Source organism: Tupaia chinensis, unplaced genomic scaffold, assembly GCF_000334495.1.
Source record: "Tupaia chinensis unplaced genomic scaffold, TupChi_1.0 Scaffold143231_1, whole genome shotgun sequence".
NCBI lineage: Eukaryota > Metazoa > Chordata > Mammalia > Scandentia > Tupaiidae > Tupaia > Tupaia belangeri.
Genome location: NW_006203075.1, coordinates 137,961 through 158,228, shown reverse-complemented (window position 1 = coordinate 158,228; position 20,268 = coordinate 137,961). Strand labels below are relative to the sequence as shown.

The 20,268-nt window shown below is 35.5% G+C and overlaps 1 protein-coding gene across 7 annotated transcripts in view; it reads right to left on the bottom strand.

The window, feature by feature from the left end:
* The window catches only part of ZNF280D (zinc finger protein 280D), a 117,608-nt gene that overhangs the window by 52,018 nt on the left and 45,322 nt on the right, over positions 1 to 20,268 (bottom strand). For all 7 annotated transcript variants that reach the window (XR_001369444.2, XM_006163824.3, XM_006163825.3 and 4 more), the window contains 5 exons: positions 14,591 to 14,814; positions 10,812 to 10,969; positions 9,687 to 9,787; positions 8,594 to 8,740; positions 75 to 209 (listed from right to left, as the gene is read on the bottom strand). Coding sequence is in view for 6 of the 7 variants with exons in the window: in XM_006163824.3 (XP_006163886.1) it covers positions 75 to 209; positions 8,594 to 8,740; positions 9,687 to 9,787; positions 10,812 to 10,969; positions 14,591 to 14,814 (765 nt within the window). In the remaining variant the exon portion in view is untranslated. The remainder of the gene's footprint in view (positions 1 to 74; positions 210 to 8,593; positions 8,741 to 9,686; positions 9,788 to 10,811; positions 10,970 to 14,590; positions 14,815 to 20,268) is intronic.

The following is a 20,268-nucleotide window of genomic DNA, read 5'->3' as shown; positions in this document are numbered from 1 at the left end:
CAATAGGTAAAACTGGGCAGAAGTTAATTGCTATTATTATATAACATGTTAAAATACAACATATTTGAACTCACTTTTGTTCCAGGAGGCAACCCTTCTAGTTGTTTAGGTTTTATAAATGTTCGATGATGCTGAGTCTTGTGATCCATTTTCTCCTTGCATGTCAAAAACTGCAGTCTGCATTTTGAACAACGATGTATTCCCTTTTTCTGTTTTTTAAAACAGAAAAATAATTTCTATAACCACAAATCCTGTATCCTAAAACTGCTCGAACTTAATTTTTTTCCTTTTTATCAACTTGATTTATTTATATCTTCCAAGAGTGAGAAGGACAAACAGACTTAGCACCCCTATTCACACAAGCCTTAGCTAGCCCAGATCGTGGACACATGCACATACTCAATATACTCAGGGAGGTCTCCAGACACAAAACCTCTCCATATGGGTCAGCCTCATAGAATGTAGCATTTTAAGATTGCATCACCATTCAGCCCCTTACATTTATTAACATCTAAATAATATGAAAAACTAGTAGTTTACCATTTCCTAAAGAAAATATTTCCAAAATATCATTTTATTTGTAAAATGTTCTTTACATTAATATCTAGGTTTCAAAAATGTTTATTACTTCTAGGAATCAAACATGAATGTTTAATCAGCTGTGGCGTGAAAGCTCTCTAAATTGTTTAAACACGTAATACTGTGAAAATGAACTATATTACATTTTATCTCAGGAAACATAAATTACTTTTTTAAAAAGAGTTATTTTGGGACCAGCAGTTGGCTTAACGGTTATGTTGTTGGACTCCCAAGTAGTCGACTGCGGTTCGAGTCCCGGACTCGACGGCTTAAATTCATGCCTGGCATGTGTGCGTGCACTCCCAAGAGGAGAATGGAGGAGAAGGAATTGCAGTGTGGCCATCCCCCCTGAGGGGTCATTTCTCACTTTCTGTCTTTCTGTGTCTCTCTGTCTTTCTGGCGAGAGCACGTGCCCTATAACAAAAACCTCTCCCCCACCCCCCCAAAAGAATTATTTATCATTATCACTATTATTATTATTTTAAATTTGATTAGAGAGAGACACGGAGGGAGAGAGAAAGGGAAAGTGAGAAAGCAAGCTACCAGATTGGAGACTTGAACACAGTCAACCATGTGGGAGTCCAGTGCCTTAATCATGACACCATCTCTTGGCTCCCGTAAATTACATTTAATTTTTACTATTTCCAGTTAGTTGACAAATTGATAACTTAAAATTTTAAAAATAATAAATCTAATCAGACACTGAAAAGAAAGTTAAGTTATATAAGTGGTTGTATAAAGTAGTACTATCCAAAAAAAAAAAAAACCTTTCTGCAATAATGAAATGTTATAGAGCTATACTGTCCAATATGGTAGCCACTGGACACATGAGGTTTTTGAGCACCTGAAAAGGGCCAAATGCAACTGAGGAAACGACTTTTGGATTTTATTTAGTTTAATTATTAGGTTGTCGGGAAACTCATTAGGTATCTTTCTGTTCTTCTATGCAAAAATGCATCATGACTTCCTCAACAACCCAATAAAGTAACAGTCACATGTTTAGACAGCTACACTCGACAATGTGAAAAGGAAAGCATAAAACAAAACAACCAATCCCAATCTACTTATTGGCTGAGAAGCCCTTGACTAAATCCCTCTCAAACTCAGTCCAGCTACTTATTGGCTGAGAAGCCCTTGACTAAATCCCTCTCAAACTCAGTCCAGCCACTACTCTATAGATGGAAAATGGAACCTAAAGGAAATCTAAGTCACTTCCCCATGGCTAGCTGTTGACATTGTCAGACTCTTCATCCAGTGTTCTACTACATCAACTGTAATCTTTACCTATTTACTCTCATACTTAATATAGTTTATATAGTATGCATATATATACATTTTAAATGACACACAAATACAAAAGAATGTTTTCTCTAAAGCTGTATCTCTGCAAAATACATCACTATTCCCATTTAAATACAACCAATCATTTATAAAACTCAAATGAAGAGACCAGCAGTTAGCATAATGGCTATGTTGCTGGACTCCCACATAGTCAACCGCAGTTCACGTCCTGGACCGGGTGGCTTAAAACTCATGCCAGGCATGTGTGCATGAGTGCCCAAGATCCCGAGAGGAGAATGGAGGAGAAGGGATTGCGGTGTGGCCATCCCCTCGGGGGGGGGGTAATTCTCGCATTCTGTCTCTCTGTCTCTCTTTCTGGCGAGCGCATGCGCCCTATAGCAAAACCCTCTAAAAAAAAATTCAAATGAAGTAATGTACAGGGACATACTTGGCATAGTTATTGGCACACAAGTATTTCATAAATAAATGCTCTTTATGAAGTTCAAAGCAATATGCCCATGTAAAGGGTTATAATTCTAGATGCATTAAGACTATTTTAGATGTATGGCACATTGGATTATCTCATAATTTATAGGCAATTTAAACAAGTTCATTTACATGTGCTCAAGGAAGAAGATGGAAAAAAAAAAAAAAAAGAAAATGAAAACTTGGTCAAAACACTGATACCAAGACAACAGGGCAGAAAGCTCATTAGAGTTCAGTTCCCAGAATCTTTTCTCTGTCTGTAATTACTCCCTAGGTTACCTCATCCACTTTCATGGTTTTAAATACCATATATGCAACTGCCTAATTGACATTACTACTTAGTGTCTAATATGCTTCTTAAATCAATATGGAGAAATATGAACTCGAGATTTTCTCCTGATCTCCTGCCTCCTCTCCCCATCAAAAATGTGTTCCTTCCTCAGTCTTCCCCATATCCCAGTATATAAATATTAATATTTCATTCTTAGCTGCCCAGGACAAAAACTTCAATCACTCTTTCTCACATTCTACATCTAAAACAGTAATAAATCCTTTCAGTTCTGAATTCAAAAACATTCATAATATTTCCACTTCTTATTACCTCCAACCACTGCTCCCATACTGCTCCAAGACATACCTGGAGTATTGCAAAAATCATTTCTCTTCTTTCTATCATGTCTTTTCTTCCCTATGGTTTATTCTCTGCAGAGCAGCCAGTGATCTTAAAACATGGCAGATCGTTCACAAGCTTAAAATTTCTGAAGTCCTGATTCTAGCTCACAAGGCGCCACAAGAATCGGCCTGCATTCTGTTACTACAATCTTATACCCTACCTTCTCAGCTCCAGCAGTGTTGTCCTTGCTATCCTTGGAGCCTCTCAGGTATACACTCACTTCACTGTCTATGTAATGTACTACTCCCAGACATCCACGTGGTGAACTCCTTCACTTCCTTCAGAGAGGCCCTGTTTTGATCACTGTATACAAAATGCTCCTCCTACTCTTAGTACTTCCCCAATACTTATACTCCACATTCTCCTCCCATAATACTTATTACCAGCATATTCATGCAAACATACACAAAGTATCCTCTGCAATAAGGCAAATTCCAGAAGGCGTAAATTTTGTTTTGGTCCCTGTTACGTAATACCTAAAACAGCCCCAAGCACACAGTAAGACGCTCAATAAATATTCATTAAATAAATGAATACTGAGGCAGAAAGAACAGGAGACTAACAGGGAAAATGCACAGGAACAGCAAGTACAATTTAACTACAAAATGTCATAAAATAGACTACGTTATCTACTCTTCTGTCAGCTGGCCCCAGGTCTTACAGACCTCTTTTCTAGGCATACATTTCAGTGAACTAAGGATGATAAAAATACATTTTTAGTAACATAATGTTTAAAGAAATAATGATCTATTCTGGATATAGAGAAATCATTGCCTTTTTTTTTGATAAGCATATTATATTGTTTGAGAGAAGACATGAGGAGTTTAAGGGTAATTCTTACTATATGAAATTTCTACCACAGACCTAATGCTAATGTGAAATTCAGATATGATAGAGCAGTAAAAGCTTGGCTCTGAAGTCAAACTTTTCTCTTTTATTAGAAAATCTGACATGAGGCAAGTTACTTTCTCTAAAGCTGTTTCCTCATCTATGAAACAGAAATAATATATGCATTATCTTGTTTAATCTTCACAAGATAATGCATATAAAGGACTGGCTGCTGCCATCAGATGTGTTTAGTATATGTTAACTGCTTATTCTTTCATTAAAGATATAATGAGCATATTTAATATATCTGAAATTGTCTTCATTATTCCTTAAAAGTAACAGGAATTGGGTTGTTAGCTATAAATTCAAAGATATAATCTTTTATAGAAAAATTGCAACTGAGCTCTTCTGAGACAAAATGAGGCAAAGTCAACAATTTTTCTTTTGTTTAATATCCCAATAATAATATAATCTCAATTTCAAGTTTATAATCTCATTCAGTTATAGCTTCTACTTAATTATACAAGTTATAAATATCTTGAAGGATGACTGATGATCTTCTTTTAAAAAATTTATTCCATGAATAAGAGAAAAAGAGAGAAAGAGATAGAGCACCCCCAACAGTGTCTTGATCCACCCCCAGCAACAGCAAGCACAGATCACAGGCACACACGTGCCCAGCACATTCAGATCTCCAGACAAAAACTGGGAATGTTTCCATGTAGGTTTTCCTTGCAGAGAATTGTCTTTTACCACTGTACCATCATATGCTCCCCTTTTTTTGACCCTTTTTAATTAGACTATCTACTTTACTGCTGTCTATCTCCTAGATACTCCAAACAAAAAAAGAAGAAAAGATTAAAGGTGTGAGGGTAATCTGGCTGTGACATCTATCACCCACCAACTGCCAGGGCTGAGTCCGCTGATCTAGTTGGTTAGGTAGGTGTCCCCTTCCTCTCTCAACGCTCCATATGCATTCTTACCGAAGCACAACTGGTCAGAGAGCACGACCTTCTCTGATAAGAGAAGGATCCATTCTTTGTCAGGAGTATATGTGTAGCTGCACAACCCTGCTAGAGCCTCCAAATAAAGTCTTAAGAAAACTGGGTACCGGGCCCAGCAAATGGTGTGAAGGTTAAAGTGGCTGGATTTCATATGGCCGATACCACACCTCAGGTCCCAGACCTGCAGCTTAGAAAAAACATACAGGGTACATATGCAGGCACACCCCAAATCCCAAGAGAATGGAAGGGAAGGAAATGCAACATAGCTTTCCCCTTCCAGGGATGCTTTTACATCTTCCCTTTCTCTGTCTCTGCTGAGCATATGGGAAAAAAGAAAGAGAGAGAGAAACTGGGTACCCATGGCAAGCTAAAACATACAATACAGGGTATGAAAGAAAATTATAAATCACATAGCCAGATAGTAGGCCCAGACAACCCTATCATAGTCATTGTTCTTCCCACATCTATATTTTACTCTAGAGATTCGTAAAGCATCTGGGAAAATTATCTTAAAAGCCCTATAATGAAGGCATAGCTTTGTATATCATTTTCCTTTTCAAAATAAAGTCCGAAAATAAAATACAGAGTATTAAGAATAGGAGGGGCCAACAGCAGTGCCATTAGCAGTAACATTAAAGCTCTGTTATGATGGACACCATGGGAGACTTCTGGATTCATGTCCAGAGGTCTGCCTGCACACTGGCCATGTGTGTGCCCCAGGATCCAGACTGGCTGAGACTGATATTGGTGTGAAGACCCTGTTGGGAGTAGCCACTCCCACCTGGACTCCATCTGTCTTTATTCTTTCATGGAAGGAAGAAGTAATCTTATATTTTTGAAGAAGATTTTGCTATAGGGCACGTGCGCTCGCCAGAAAGACAGAGACAGAGAGATAGAAAGTGAGAAGTCACCCTCCCGGGGGGGAATGGCCACACTACAATCCCTTCTCCTCCATTCTCCTCTTGGGATCTTGGGTATGCATGCACACACGCCCGGCATGAGTTTAAGCCACCGGGTCCTGGACTTGAGGTGCAGTCGACTACATGGGAGTCCAGTGACATAGCCATTATGCCAACTGTTGGTCCTGGAAGAAATAATCTTGGAAAAAAAAAAAAAGAAAAAGAACAGTGTTTCCTAAACTCTGTTCATCAAAAGATATTAATTGGTAATTATAAGAACAAAGAGTTCAGCGGTCAAGCAAGTTTGAGCAACAATATGCATTACATCATTTGCTGGTAGATTTACAACATCACTAGCATAATAAAAACTTTGATTAGTACTATTTTAAAAACCATACATAAAGTGTTTAATTTTGTACATCTAGGCATTTACCAAATGTATTTGCTAATGACAATTTGGGAAAAAATACCTATTAACAACTGATAGAACACTGTTCAGAAAATCCTAAACTAGAAATCTTGCTGCAACTTCTCAAGGATGAGTGGAATCCCAGTCACAACACAGATAATCCCCCAAACACCTAGAAATCCTACCTTTGTGATCTTTCCCAATTAAAAACTATGAGTCAGGGCCAGCAGGTGGCATGGTGATTAAGGTGCTGGATCCCATATGCCAAATCCATTGGTTTAAGTCTTAGACCTGGCGGCTTGAGAATCATGCCGGCCATGAATATGTGTGCCTGAAATCCTCAGAGAAGCCCAGAGGAGAAGTGTCTGTAATGTAGCCATCCCTCGAGGGCACAGAGGGGGAGTAAGAATTCTCACTTTCCCTCTATGTGTCTCTCCGGAGAGTGCGTGCTCCCTATGACAAAAATCTAAAAAAACAAAACAAACAAGAAAACTACAAGTCAATTTCATGATTGTCCAATGACTGAAACTGATAGCAAAGTTAGCACCTGGAGAATAAAAGGGTGCCCATTTAAGCGATAATAAGAAAACATATATGGCTTTTCAGTGAGTTGGCAAAACCTGATTATATGATCATATTCAGTAAATCCACTGGCCTCTGATTTTGACAAAGTCATTCTTGTTTTTTCTTTTTAAAATTTATTTATTTTAATTAACTAATTAATTAATTTTCCTATAGGAGGTGTGCACTTGCCAGAGAGAGAGAGAAAGTGAGAGGAAAGTTAGAAATCATTCCCCAAAGGGGATGATCACACTGCAATTCTGTCTCCTTATTCTCCTATTGGAATTTTGGGCATGCACATATTATGTTCCTGGCATGAGTTTCAAACCACCAAGTATGGGAAATCAAACTGTGGTTTGCCATGTGGGAGTCCACCTCTTTAACTACCATGCCACCTGTCGGCCCCCATTCTTGCTCTTTCACACACTCAAGAATAAGATCAGTGTTGCATCAAAATTTTTAGCCTGAACAAAGGATGGTTCAATTGCTTCAGGATAAAAATCAATAGAAGGGGCCGGCAGGTGGCATGGTGGTTAAAGGCACTGGACTCCCACATGGCTGATCACGGTTCTAGTCCCAGACATGGTAGCTTGCTTTCTTGTTCTCTCTCTTTCTCTCTCTTGCTATGTATGTATGTATGTATGTATGTATAAATAAATAAAGTTGAATAAAATAATTCTTAAAGAAAATCAATAGGCATCACAGTACAAGGAAGGGTACAGACACTAAACTGGGTCCCCAAAATTATACAATATAACTGGCAAAGTTATCTAAGAAACAAGTTATGGGAACCAGCAGTTAGCGTAATGGCTATGTCGCTGGACTCCCACGTAGTCGACCGCAGTTCGCGTCCCGGACCCGGTGGCTTAAAACTCACGCCGGGCACATGTGCGTGCGTGCCCAAGATCCCGAGAGCAGAATGGAGGAGAAGGGATTGCGGTGTGACCATCCCCCCTGGGGGGTGATTTCTCGCTTTCTGTCTCTCTGTCTCTCTCTGTCTGATGAGCGCACACGCCCTATAGCGAAAACCTCTCCAAAAGAAAAAAAGAAACAAGTTATGATGTAAATAATTATCTGGCAGAGTTCAAGTGTCAACCAATAAATGTCATTACCATTTCATTTGTCATGCAGGTATAAGAGACCACTCTGGGTCAGTGATGATAACATGTATTCCTACAATATATTGGTAAAATGGTATAAATGCAGTTTTAAGAGAAAGAGCGAAACAATATTATGAGTTCAAAATCTTCTTCAGTTCAAACTAATTTTGTTCCCTCCTCCTGATAACTCACTTCAAAATCATTCCCATTTCTATTCCTAGAACTTCAAACAGCCAATCTTTTGGATATTTCACTTAGCTTCTCCGTTTATCTCTCAATCAGGAGCTTTTCTACTTCTGGATACCCTTCAGAATTTTCATGATTTATGAGCTACACTATCCTCGTAAGGAAAAGTGGAAACTTCACAAGTAATTCAACATAAATCGTAAGTTAATCATGTTATTTGAAATAATTTTGCTCTTCTTTTTTTTTTTTTTTGCTATAGGGTGCGTGTGCTCGCCAGACAGACAGAGAGAGACAGAGAGACAGAAAGTGAGAAATCACCCCCCAGGGGGGATGGCCACACCACAATCCCTTTTCCTCCATTCTCCTCTCGGGATCTTGGGCATGCACGCACACATGCCCGGCGTGAGCTTTAAGCCACCGGGTCTGGGACGCGAACCGTGGTCGACTACATGGGAGTCCAGTGACATAGTCATTACGCTAACTGCTGGTCCCCAATTTTGCTTTTCTTATAGAACAAATCTAGTCAATGTTCTAAATCATGATCAGTCTTCTCACTAAAGACAACAAGAAGAACTTGTAAATCTCACCTGATGCTTCATATAATGATGCATGTAAGGGGTTGCAATTTTAATAACTTTGAGACAAAATGGACAGAGCAAGTTCTTTGTGTTTTCATGGGATGTTCTAAAATGAGTTTCTACATCAGAAAATGATGAAGATCTGTAATTGCAAACCTGGAAATAGAAAGAAGATTTAGTTTACTTTGTAAATTTACAATGATATACAATTTCAACCTAACAATGATAGACCAGGTATAAGGTCTACAAAACTAACAATTTCACAATATAAGCACTGAAAGACAATCTCTGAGATACAAAAGATATCTTTTGAAGTTAAGGGATACATCCCAAAACGTAACTAGACTCCCTCTTTTTATCTATCATCCCTATCTTAACTTAAATTTTGTATGACATCGTCATATAAAAGGTTTTTTCCTACTACAAAAAATGGCATTCTCCTTTACATTATATTATAAATGGCCTTTATCTTTCTTTTTGCTTTCCTGAACCTTCAAATTCTGGAAGAATGATAGTCTAAAGCAGCTAGTAGGGTTCTTTACAGCAAATAACATTTTATATTTCCCCGTATGCCTTCATTCTTCTCTATAGATCATATGATAAGTAAGATAAGTACATGTGTTTCTCTTTCTCTAGCAGCAGAGTCTTTCTGTCCAGTACAAATGCAAGCAAACAATGGTCTATGGGCAAACTCAGCTCACTGCCTACCTCTTACATAATGCATGAGTTATACAGTTCACTTCCCACTATTTACAGAAGGAACTTTAATTTTAGTAATGAATTTTATCTAAATGACTAAAAAGACTAATGTATTTTATGTATATAAAAATCTTATGAAATTCAAATTCCAGCATCTATAAACAAGGTCATATTAGAACATATAACTTCATTTACTTATTGTCTACAGCTGCCTTTGTGCTACTGAAGACAGAGTTGATGCATTGTAACACAGATCACATTTCTCAAAGCCTACAATATTTACTACTGACTCTTTACAGGAAAAAAATTTGCTCAGGCATGATCTAATAGGTTAAATCTTGTAAACAAACAACAAAAATCAAACTAAATAAACACTTATGAACATGGTAAAATGTGTGCATACCTGGCAGATATATGGCATTTCACCGGGTTTATGATTGTCCTTCATATGTTGTAAAAGAACATGTTCTGTTTCAAATGATAACTCACAGATTTTACAAATGGCTAAAAGTAGGGAAGGAAAGGTATTACAACATTTAAAGAAATAAATATAAAACATTCACTTTATACATCTGTAACAATAAAAATAGTAGTAGTGATAGCAAACAGTTATACAGTTTGTTAACTGTGTGTCCAGGACAGTTTTAAGCACTTTACTTACATGAACTCATCTGATTCCTATAACAGCACCAACAGCACTGTAAGAAAGGTATTTCTATTACACATCATTATTTAAGTATTAAGTAACTTGCCTGAAATCATGCTGTTGCTTTAAGAGGAAGATCTGGAATTTGAACTCAAGCTGCCTAGTTCCAAAATCTGTGACTTTAAGTGCCCTTCCTTCCTTCCTTTCTTTCTTTTTCTTTTCTTTTTTTTTTTTCTATTATTTTTTTTAAGTTTGCTGTAGGGTGCATGTGCTTACCAGGGAGAAAAAAAGAGAAATAGTGAAAGGGAAAGTGAGAGATCACCTCCCATGGGGAATGGCCATATCACAATCCCTTCTTTTCTAATCTCCCTCGGGATTTTGGGAACACACACACACACACACACACACACACACAATGTGTTTTTTCTAGCTGCCAGGTCCAGAACTATAACTGCACAGTGTGCCATGTGGGATCCAGCCACCATAAGCTTCGTGCCACCTGCTTCATTCCACCATGCCATTTTTCACATGCTCAATGCAGTTGTTTTTCTTATTGAAGTTTAAATAAAGTTTGGTTTATTAAAGTTTAAATAAAGTTTGATTTCTTATTTGAAAACTATAATTGGAGACTTCTAATTTAGTCTCTATGTTTAATGTACACATTATGGCAAGGCTGTTACCATAATGAATTACTTATAAGGACTTTAATTTTAGTAACTAATTTTATTTAGAAGTTTATTAAGGTTAAAAGTTTATTAACTTCTTCAATTTTGCCCTCAAATTACCAAGTCAATTCCTTATTCTGATTTTTCTTACAGTTTTCTCATGGTTTATATTATCAGAATCAATACTATTCAATACTTAAATGAAACTGTAACTTACTAGAAAATTCATGCGGGGTGTGTGTACTCTCAATGTGACACTGCAGCTGAAATGGTGTGGGAAACTGCCGGTAGCAGTGTTGGCAGGTGGTGTGGTTTTCCCAGCTCTCACTGCTCTGCTTCTCAAGTTCCAAATGGTGTTTCATGTGGTTCATAAACCTATAAATGATTGTCAACAGGTGCAAAACTTCAGATTTAAAAACTAAAAGAAAATCTCACAAATAACCATCTGAACCGAAAGCTTAAAAATATAAGATGCATTCCTCAAAACAAAAGCCTGAAAGTCTTCTGGAAATGTGTGTATTTTAAACACTTTCAGTAGCTAAGTAAATGTCTTTTATCTTTGTTTTGAAAAAATTCATTAATATAATTCATTTGAGATATCACTGATTTGATCTAAGTCTTAATCACAATTTCAGATTGTTAAAAACAATGTTTTAGATAAAATAAGTCTCATTTTCCATACATGAAATACTATTTATGTGTAAAAGTAAAACACTAAAAGGAAGGAAACTCTACTGCTCAAAGCAGCTACAGACTCATGAGAGAAGTCTTTTAAGGCTTGAAGATATACAATAGATTCCAGCTGTTTAAAAGACAAATTACTAGTATTTTTATATATGTCTTAGTTTCTAAATGCATGTAATAGCAATTTTAATGCCTACAATTACAGGAATCTTTTGTTTTATTTAATGATACTGGTTTGCTGTTAGCAAGACTGTTCATTTTAACTTTCAAACTATGCCCTTTGTAGGCAACGTCCATTTTTCAGTTTTACATTCTGCTAGTTCAGCTCCCCTAAAAAGCTTCTTGTGAGCAGGAACTATGACCTTCAACAACACATAGCACAATATAAATGGGCATACCTATTTTAAAAAGCTTACTGAAGCTTTTTGCTGAATTTAAAAGTAAAGTTATTCAATCAAAACAACAATTTTTAGACTGGGCCAACTATTAACAATTATTCACGTTGAGTCCCTAAAGAGAAGAATTTTGGAACCAAGTGATAATGTCATCACCCTGGATAGCAATCCTCATGAAAGTTATAACATATATCTCTTTGTCACACCTCTACAACATCACTTTTCTTTACAGTGGGTTATGGCACATCTTGAAATATATTTTTCTCCTTTGATTTTAACAACAGCTCTATAAACACCTGTAAAAAAAATCCTCTTAGTTAAATATTTACACACAGAAATGAGGTCATGGGCCATTAAACTTTCAGTTCACAATTGTAAAGTATATCAACAAAATAATCCCTTAACCAGCTAGCTTTCTCTCATTTATCAAATAAGCTCCCATCAAGAGCTCATACTTCTCAATGAACCAATAGATTCAAATGGGAAAAACAAACCAAAAAAAGCAAACTTGTTGCAATGTTGTGAACAGAACAAAATAAACCCAATTATATTTAGTGATACTCAATGTAAGGAAAAAAATACTATATCACAGTATGTAGACAGAGCAGAGGATAGATGTCTTGGGCTATCAGTTTCTTACCATTCTCTATAAACATCAATTGGCCTCCCCATTTTTACTGTTAATGTAAAATACTATATATGCAACTTTTATTGTCATAAGATATTTAGCATCAAGGGTACATTTATTAAATAAGCAAACATTTTTAAATGCTCAATTCCTGGATGTTATTAAATGCAGTTTGTTTAAAATATCTAAATATTCTAATAATCTAGACATATGTAAACCATCTTCTGAAAAAATATCAAATAAATTTTTCACCTTTGTGTTTGTTATTAAATAGGCTAATCTTAAAGGAAAAGTCAAAAAGACTATTGCGTAGTAACTTCTAGTACCAAATGTATAATACTTAAGTCTAACAAGCAACTAGATCAGTGAAGGGCATTTCTATGGATATTGCCATATTTACTAACATGATTACAATTATTATTAAAATAGTAAGAATATGGAAATAGGTGATAGAGTTCTATTATAACACTTTTTTTTTAGGGGAATTTTTGCTATAGGGTGTGTACGCTTGCCAGAGATAGAGACAGAGACAGAAAGTGAAAAATCACCTCTCGGGATGGCCACACCACAGTCTCTTCTCCTTCATTCTCCTCTTGGAATTTTGGGCACCCATGCACACACACCTGGTTTAAGTTTCAAGCCACCAGGTCCAGGACTCAAACCACGGTCACCCATGTGAGAGTCCAGCAACATACCCATTACACCATCTGCTGGTCCCTATTATAACACTTTCAATATTTTATTTCTAAGCAAATTTCCCTTCTGCTAAACTGAGGACCATTAGCTATTGATAACTGTTAAAGCTTAAAAAATGGAGCAACGAAATATGAAAACTCATATAAGACAATAAAATAAGTTTATAAAGCACTACCTTAAAGAAACCATTATTAATTGTTATAGGAGTTATGTAATGATATATCTGAGAATTTTTCCATATGATTCTTTTGGACCCAGAAATCAAAGAATAAATAAATGCTGGGCCTAGACATAACTACAGATACTTAAAAATGTCAATTGCGAGCCTACCTGCAGTATTTCATGTCAGCAGATGCTGCTACTCGAGCAGGCTAAGGCTATATGGGAGGCCTGGGTTCAACCCCAGCTGACCACAAACAGCCAGGCACAGTAGCATGTGCCTACAGTCCTAGCTACTCAAGAGGCAGAAGCAGGAAGATCTAAAGGACCGTGAGTTGATAGCCAGCCTGAAAAACCCAGAAAGACTCTATCTGAAAGAGCTGGGAAAGGTGGCTCACTCCTGCAGAACCAGATGCTTGCGAGGCTGAGGCAGGAACAGTATAACACAGAAAGACACTGTCCGAATACAGGGAAAAAAGAAAAAAAAAAAAAAAGGCATACATATATGTGTATGTTTATACAAACACAAATAAAATATCTCATCTAAGGGAAGTACCCTGATGTCTACCATTTACTTTGAAATACACTAAAAATAAATCACGTTAGAAGCAAGAGTAAACAGATGCATGATAATGGAAGCATAGTAAAATGTTATTGGTAGAATCAATATGGTAAATATACACATGCCCAGTGTAAAAGTTTCAGAATTTCACTGAATACTTGCAAATTTTTATAATAAAACAGGGTAAAAATAACCCCTTACCTCATGTAAATGTCAGGCTATGTAACCAATGAAAAGTATCATTCAATGTGTCTTGTTACTTTGTCCTTTGTACTAACTTAATCAGTACAAAATTTAAAGCATTTGTGTAAATAATCTCTTAATTTCTACTGGGAATTAAATATCTGATTGTCAAATATGTTAAATTTTAAATTCAAATAAAATGGATGATATATTTCCTAGAACTGGTACATTTCTAAAACACATTACTTTTCTATAAGGTAAATGTTCTAAAAAATTTTAAGTATGAATTGAAAGAGTTGAGCATTAAATAGCATAAGTGTGCAGGAGGTTAAAATGGGACAAAAGTTGTTGTTCTTGTAATAAAGGAAAAAAAACAAAATATAAAGGCAGGTACAAAATGAAAAATAACTAATATAAATTCCTAGATCACTGCTAAAATAGAGAAAAGAAGCTCATTTTGCCTGCAGTTCAAATACACTGTCTTTTCTTAAGCTACGTGAAAGAAATATAACTAAGTGGATCCAAGACTCAAACTCTAAAATACAAAAACAAAACAAAAGCTTTTCAATAAGAGAATGTGCCTTTGTTTTTAAAGTTAAAATTGCTGACCTAGAATTGTGCAGAAAAATGCAATATAAAGATACAGCATTTCAAGTGCCAAATGGAAATAACAATAAGTCTTTACATACCTAATATTATTTTTTAGAATTTTCAAGCAACTGAAGCATTTAAAGGTTGTGTGAGTCTTCTGTTCTTCCTGGACATCTCCTTCATGTTTTCCATAATAAAAGTCATTAACTAACATGATCAATTTTCCTTTCTCTGAATCAATATTCTTATTTTTATTTGCTGTACTTGAAAATTCTGTTTTAGGCAGTTCTGAAAAGTCATTTATCATGTCTGGACAACAATACTGAAAGAGATAAAAAAGAAAAAAAGAGGCCTTATTTATTCTTCAAAATAATAGATATCCATAAAATGATTATGTGTTTACAACTAAGGCCAGACCGTAAGAACTATGCTTGGTAATACAATTGAAAAAAATAACTTCAAAAATTTTGTGGTACAAATACATATTCTAAAAAAAACTGGAACACCTATTGTCTTAGTAAATAACAAAAAGAATTTCAATAGGAAATGAAAAACCTTAAAACCAATACTTGGTTATAGTTCTAACAGCTTTTCCTTTACAATCTGCCTTTACAGATGTAAATATTTAAAAATGTGTTCCTTAATCAGAAATTATTTATTTCATATTCATGTAAAAATAGAGTACAGAAAGGAAATGTTAATAGATATGTCTCGATATATATGTTTAATTATCAAGTGATCAGCAAAATTTCATAAATCCTGGTAGGAACTGGACTTTGAGCACAGCTAACCTGCCATTTATTTCCAGACTCAGGACTAAAAAATGCATGAAACACAAAGAAAGAAGCATCAGTTACATCTTGAAAACATCAACAACTACATCTTAAAATCTAAAATAGTTAAATATTTGAAGGGAAAGTTTACATCCTCCATAGTAAAATTAAGATGTCACATTAATTGTTTTATTAACAAATACTTTCATATATGAGATTGTATTTTTCCCCAAAAATGTAGCTATTTATTGCACACAATTTTCAATTGTAGGATTTCTCTAGGACAGTTTTTTTCACAGGGCAATCAGAGGAAAACCTGCATCAGAAAACAAAGAGCTCGTTAAAAAGACTAATTCCTAAGCCCCACTTCAGACCAACAAAACCACAATGCCTAGAGATTGTACCCAGAAAACTATTTTTTTTAAAATAAGTCACTCAAGTAATTCTTTCTTTAATTCAAATGCTTCTCAAATGTTCTTTGTTAAATTAGTAGCAATATAAGTTTAAAATTCTAAGCAGCTTTTCTATTTCTTTTTTTTAATTTTAAAAACCGATATATTTATTTTCATTTGTTATTATTATTTTTTAGTTTGAGCAGAGAAAGAGAGAGAGAGAGAGAGAGAGAGAGAAAGCAAGAAAGGAAGCTGCCAGATTCAGGACTCAAACTACGGTCAGCTATGTAGGAATCCAGTGCCTATAACCACCACGCCACTTGCTGGCCCCTCTCTTTTCTATTTCTAATTTAACAACATCCACTTCCTCTCCTGACAGATGTAAAAATATTAGATCACTGGTGAAATCTATTCTCCATTACATGGGAAGCTCTGATCCAAAACCAAACTATAACATTTCCTTCAAAGATGGATTATACTTATTTTACTTGTTAATTTTTAAATCTACAAAGGAACACACACACATACACACACACAAATTTAACATATCTAAAGAAAAGGAAAAAAAAATACTGAGTGAAATGGACCCACACAAAATGGACATAACTAACTTGTGTTTTGGAGTTAAGGTAGAACCAAAGAGAAAATGCGGATAAATATGTTAGTAGTCTAATATAACATAATCTTCCATAGTCTTCCACCTAGAAAAAATTATAGTTGAAATAAAACCATAACAAATAGAGAGAAATTAAAAGCTTTGCTATGTGTTTCTAGATTCTTTTTGTGACACATATTATATTTAAGTGCTCAAACTTAGAAAAGTCAAACTACTTTAAGGACTTTTACAAGGCCAACTTCCTTCTAACAAATGCCTTTTTTGTTTTGTTTTTCTTTTCTCCTTTTAATAAGGAGATAAAGCAAACCGATAGACATTATTACAAAACTTATTCAAAATTAACATCATACTACTAAGGATGTTGTGTCAGTGGCATCTTTTTTTTTTTTTTTTGGAGAGGTTTTTGCTATAGGGCGCGTGTACTCACTAGCAAGAGAGACAGAGAGACAGAAAGCGAGAAGTCATCCCCCAGTGGGGATGGCCACGCTGCAATCCCTTCTCCTCCATTCTCCTCTTGGGGTCTTGGACACATGCGCCTGCCATGAGTTTAAGCCATTGGGTCTGGGACTTGAACCGCAGTCGACTACATGGGAGCCCAGTGACATAGCCATTATGCCTACTGCTGGTCCCCCAGTGACATCACTTTGATAGACAAAACTCTTACTCTTATGTGCACCCTTCCTGTAGGGAAGATCACAAATACTAATGGGGAAAAATCATAAAACACAAAACTTAACTAATATAGCAAAGTCTCCCTAATTAGAAATATGCATAATCTGATATCTTAAATATTAAAACTAGCTTTCAGTAGAAGTTATTCTGAGTCATATTTGCTACTTGAGTCTTTTCTGTAATCTACAAAATAATCTATTAATATTAGGTTGTCAGAAAAATCAGAATGCATTTTTGCATAGAAAAAATTGAAAAATATGTCATGACTTTTCTGACAATCCAATATATAATCTATGATAGGGTGCGCTACATGGTTTATATTTTCCAAGAATGTCTAATATGGTACATCCATGAAAGCTAAACATTACTCTAACACACCATAAATTATGGCACACATTATAAATGTTCAATTATTTATTGCTTTTCTACTTTTTTCCCCTACTTTTTTTTAACAGAAAAGATAGGATCATATTTTGAAAATACATAAATCTTGTTCACAATACCTTTGAAAATGTTTCAGATCCCTATAAAAGAGCTGAATGATAAACCATTGATAACCAAGGAGTAGTGTACAGGGCAGGTAGGGGACGTTGTAATTGGGAGGAAAGCAAAGTACCCTATAGAAAATACCAAAAAAAGTAAGAAAGAAAATACCAAAAAAAGTAAGTATTTACCCTATAGTAAATACCAAAAAAAGTAATAAATGAGAATTAAGTTTGGACTTAAGATTTTAGAGGAGGATAGAAGGAATGGTTGGGGGATGGTGCAAGATCAATTGTTATCTTTTATTTATCCCTTGTATCTTTTTGGTTCTATTTCTTTAACTGCAACTCCACATTTATACTTTATTTTCCTGAATTAGCCATTCTACAAATATTAAATACACTTAATGATACATCGTTCTTATCTTCACTCCTCCCAGTACATAGACCATTTTGGTCTTGCTGTTTTGTTAGTGCCCTAAAAATTTCAGCACAAAAGAAGTAGGATATTATTTTAAAATAGCAAACTAGAACTTTTCATATGAACATCTTATATAAGTCGAAATTCTCCCCTTTTCCTGTAGGAACTCATCCAAAATTCATTACGACCAAATTCCACAAATTCAATTTTCACTGAAACTAAGAGTCAGATAAAATCTGGAGATTCCTCAATATATAAAAGCACACTACCCAAAATAGCCAAGATCAGGTAGAAGGCATGGAAGTACATCAAAGAACTCAAGAGCACCCAACAGTAAAGGATTATAGAAAGTGTTAGTAAAAATACACATTCTAAAACTGAGATACTTAGCATGAGGTAAAAAGCTATATCCTTTATTTGTAAAAACAGGTGCAGAGGCTAAGCAAGAAGAATGGTTGCAGAAGTACTCAAGACCTACTTAGGTACAGAAAAGAAAAAAAGGCAATGCTACGTAAGGAATCAGACACACAGGTTACAATTCCAGGAAGTGTTCTGCCCAGCAAAGAGCTATACAAACCAGCTAACTGGCTGTGAGACCATTCTGGCAACCTGTGCTTACTCCCCAAAAGAACTTTGAACAAAACAGCTGACCCAAGAAAATCCAACTTGTACAACATGATAGCAACTCACATCTAAAAGAAAAAGAAAAAATATTTTAAAAGAGGGCAAATAAAAAGAAAATGTAAAATTCTAATGAAAAATACCAGAAGTATATTGCGATGGAGCAGATACAGATGGCAAACGTTTTGACACAAACTTTAAATCCTAATGAAGCAACTGTCCATTTGGAAAACCACAAAGTAGAGATGGCATGATAAGAAGACATAAAAAAGAAGGGCAGAATCAAGGGGAAAAGTAAAGGAAAAAATAAGATTGAACAGATAAAGTCATATTGAAAAGGAGTATGGTGAATAGACATTGCAAAATAAAATAAAGAACACAGAGGTTAATGAGAAAAGGAAGTAAAACTTAACGACACTAATGAGTTAAAAAGATCAGATGCCCTGCCTTGGTGGCACTATCTGCAGCATAGTGAACTGCACTAATGGAGGCCACAGGACCAACCGTGGGTTCAAATTCCCTGCCTCATCAACCTGAAACATACTAGGCAACAAAGTGTATATGCCCAAGATCCTGAAAAGCTGGAAGGCTGAAAAAAGGGGACAATGGTGTGATGAGACCCTGTCAAGGGTCAGTCTGTCTATCTCTCTCCCCTTCTTGCTGTGCATGTGCTCGCACGCATGTACACACACACACACACACACACCTTAAAAAAAGATTAGAAAGAAATTGATAGATGTCAGACAAAGGAGATCAAACAAATTCACATGGGAGATGTAACTGCATAAAATAAATGTTTTAAAATATAATTCCGAAACACTGTACTAAAATAAAGGGATACATAAATATACATGTTGAAAGAACATGTCATATGCCAGAGAAGACTGACAAAACTATCAAGTTATGTCATTATATAATTATCTGTCTTCAAAACAAAGAACCTGTGGACAAGTAGGCAAAAAAGATTAAATCACTCTTAAAGGGAAAGAAATTTCAGGTTTATCCCAGATTTCTCAGCAGCAGCATTAAATACTAAAAATTGGAGTAACACCAATAAGATCCTCAAAGTGAGATCCAACTGATTATATATCTCGTCAAACTATCTTTTAAGAATAAACTACAGGGAAGACCAGCAGGTGGTGTGGTGGTTAAGGCACAGACATCCCCACATGGCCAACCATGGTTTGAGTCCTGGACCTGGTGAATTGCTTTCTCACTTTTTCTCTCTCTGTGTCTCTCTTTGGTTAAATTAAAATGAACAAATGAATAAATAAAGTAAAATAAATAATTCTAAAAAAAAAAAAGAAAGAAAAAGAAACTATAGGGACCACCAGATGGTGTAATGGTTGACTCCGGTTCGAGTCCTAGACCCAGTGACTTAAAACTCAAGCCAGATGTGTGTGTGTGTATGTGTGTGTGCCCAAGATCCCAAGAGGAGAATGAAGGAGAAGAAACTGCAGTGTGGCCATCCCCCCTAGGGGGTGATTTCTTGCTTTCTGCTTTTGTCTGTTTGTCTCTCTAGTGGGTGCCCTATAACAAAAATCTCTTTTAAAACAAACAACTACGGTCAAGCTACATAAACATTTAAGAACTCACAAAATTATGTTTTGAAACCTTTTCTGAGGAAATTACTAGAGGATGAACTTCAGCCAAATAACAGAAAACAAAGGAAGTTATGAGAAAAAAACTGTTAGTGAACACTAAGAATATTTACTGTGGAAAAGATTAAAGCAAATATGGAGATAACGTTAAAAAAAATGTAATGTCATATTTCTTGACAATGGAAAAAATCATATAGC